This window comes from Cynoglossus semilaevis, chromosome 19 (assembly GCF_000523025.1).
Source record: "Cynoglossus semilaevis isolate Cse_v1.0 chromosome 19, Cse_v1.0, whole genome shotgun sequence".
Taxonomy (NCBI): domain Eukaryota; kingdom Metazoa; phylum Chordata; class Actinopteri; order Pleuronectiformes; family Cynoglossidae; genus Cynoglossus; species Cynoglossus semilaevis.
In genome coordinates this window covers 5759415-5762338 of record NC_024325.1, presented here as the reverse complement: position 1 = coordinate 5762338, position 2924 = coordinate 5759415, and the positions used below count along the sequence as shown (strand labels likewise).

At 40.8% G+C, this 2924-nt stretch overlaps 1 protein-coding gene across 4 annotated transcripts in view; it reads right to left on the bottom strand.

The window, feature by feature from the left end:
* The window catches only part of arhgap32b (Rho GTPase activating protein 32b), a 78422-nt gene that overhangs the window by 28334 nt on the left and 47164 nt on the right, over positions 1-2924 (bottom strand). For all 4 annotated transcript variants that reach the window (XM_008332487.3, XM_008332488.3, XM_008332489.3 and 1 more), the window contains one exon: positions 412-549. In XM_008332487.3, coding sequence (XP_008330709.1) covers positions 412-549 — 138 coding nt within the window. The remainder of the gene's footprint in view (positions 1-411; positions 550-2924) is intronic.

Sequence of the window (2924 nt, the reverse complement as noted above, 5' to 3'; positions counted from 1 at the left end):
TTTTTTCAAACCTCAGTCTGACAGAAAAGGCTTCACCTGGCTCAGCTCACAATGCCTTTCCTCAAGCGGACCAATGAGGAAATAACTGACACGATATCAAATTGCACATTCCAAAGAAATTAACCTGGTAGATCCAATTCCATATCAAAGTTTCTGTGTGAGGTTCACCCTGAATTCTGTAGTGATTTAAAAGGCATTTAGCTGTGAGTGGAGTTAGTTTGGGGTGAAATTGTTAAAAAAGAAAAAGAATATAAAAGGAAGGAAGTAAGCAGGCAGGAGAAAAGATCTCAAAAAGAAAAATACATCAAAAACATGACTGGAGGAAAACACAAAAAGAAATATCAAAGACAAAAAACAAGAAAGAAACGACAGCAGGTTTTAAGAACTGGCTTGTACCAGTTTCATCCTTACCTCTGACTGATCATTCAGACTTTCTAATCGAGGCAACTCTGACAGCTGTGAGAAGCGTCGGTCATAAATGCAGAGGTGTAGGTGCTTGTCCAGGACACGGAAATCTTCATAGCTGCGCTTCACAATCCAACTCCGACCCTGTGAAACCATGAGTGCGGTGGTGAGAAGTCTGGAACAACACTGAAGAACTCTAGAACTCTAACAAGGATCTTTATGTTGTTGTGACAAAAGAGTCAAAAGAAATCAAGGTAATTATTATTAAAATAGTGTTTCCAACATGATTTGAAGAGACTGTTGGGGTTAGCTAAATGTACAGACTCCACTACTTTGCATCGACACCTGAATAACTGCTCAGGCATGTCTGTGACCCATTCTTATGATCAATGATACACAGAAAACCAGGTTTTTAAGAAGCTGACAACACCAAACGCATGTTGCATTAATAAAATGATGAAATCACAGTGGAATGTATTTGAAAAAATACACATTAAAGCAATCAAGACCACAGACCTTTTTGTAAGCACTGTGTTACTGTAACAAACACACAATGATGAAAGGACATTTTCTCATAATTTATTGTGTAATTAATCAGCTGCAGAGCTAAACAGGGCAGAAAGGAGAATGAGGCTGAAGCTGCAAACAGAGAAGGACAAGAAAATCACCAGAAGGTGGCAGTAATGTGAAAAAAGAATGACAACTGCTCTAAAAGCCAAAACCGTAAGACCTGGTTCTGGTACAGTCAGTTACTGACGCAGTTTTCAGAGATAAGTTCCAGCTAACTCCAGAAACTTCCATTCCTGTCAATCTCTAAGGATTGACTTTTACATTAGACAAATGCACCTCAACTGTAAACCACTCAAAATAACTCTTCTATCTTCCTAAAACTTCCAAAAATCTGCTTTTTTTAAACACACATCTACATAAACAAACAGGAACCCCTTGTTTATTCAGCCCCTACTGGAACATTTCAGTGATTAAATGCCAACAGTACAAGTGCAAACCGAGGGAATTCTGTCCTAAATTCACCACTTTAAATAGATCTCAGTATTTAAAAAACGCCCCACAGTGATTTCACAGATTTGTTGATTCTTTCTCATCCAGTAAGAAACGGCTCCAGACCTCAAAACCTGCTGAGAAAGACCAGTGGTGGAAAAAGTCTTTGCTTTGATTTGGCCCAGAAAGATTTGTCTGTACCACGGCCAGGGCTTGTGCGACTGGGACTGCAGTGCACCACTGAAGCTTGTGCTGTTTGAAAAGTGCTGGCTGAGAGAGACGCCACTGGGAGGGCTCTGCGGGCTCGGGGAAGTCTTTATGGTTTCCTGTCCCACTTTTTTTCTCCCCCCCGCCTCCCCCTTCTAGCTTTGTGGAGCTGAAGCAGTCTCATCTTTCTGTGCTACTTAATCTGTTCAAAGCTAAAGCAGAGTTCAAGGACACCTCTGCCAGCTTCTCTATCCTTTTCCAAACAGAACCGATGCAAATTTAGCAATTTTCTAACAGCCATGAGAGGTTGACATTTCCAAGTAGCCAGCTCTATACTTGTGTGGCTTTGCCAAGGTTGTGTAAATGTTGATGATCTGAGGAAAAAAATGCACGAAACCCAAATCAAAAGTCACCTACAGAGGCTGAGGCAAAGCTTCAGAGCCTGATCTACTGAAGAAGCTCTGCCCATTTCAGGTTACATCCAACTTTGTTCAATACTTTCTATGTGATCTCACGATAAATTATTTGAAACTTGCTTCACTTCACATCTCTCCTTGGAATGGCAAGGCTGAAGATGACTGCGACAACTTTTTTTAATTCTGCGGTGAAACTAAACAAGGAATTCAAAATGAGCTGCCAGAAGGAGAAGTCGGGAAACAACCAGAAATGTCAGGAGTGAGAAGTTCCATCTGCCCTCATAAAGACATAACTAAGCTGGTATCACCAGTAGTTGCTGTGAGAGAACTTTTGGGAACTCAAAAGGCTCTGTGAGGTGACAGCTGCCATTCTAGATGTTGACAGGACTATTTCTGTCTCAGGGTTTAACAACATGAATGAAATACTTGTCTGTAGTATCTCAGGAGATCAGTTCGATCTTGAGTCAGAATGATGGGGTACCCTCTACTCATGAAGTAGGGCTAATACGTGGCAGGGATGAGACATAAGCAGAGGTCTTCAACACAGTGTTAATGAAGGGGGTCGTGAAGGTGTTCTGAATAATGACATCTGGTCAAAATGAAATGAATTTGGACCAGTGGCTGTTTGGGCTTTTACTGGTTGCTATGGACCGAGGCTGAACAAGTTTAAATTCACATCAAACAAGAATGTTGTCCATGTGCATTCAACTTATTGACCCCCCCCCCTCTCAGGGTGGAGGGTGGGTAAAAAAAAAAAACAAAACAAAAAACATTTTGATAGATCTAAGTGTACATTCCATTTTTTTCACCAATCCTGGCATGCAAGCACAAATATTTTCAATCTGGCTCCAGATTCCCACATAACTTACATTTTTGAAACAATAGTTAGGTGTTTGA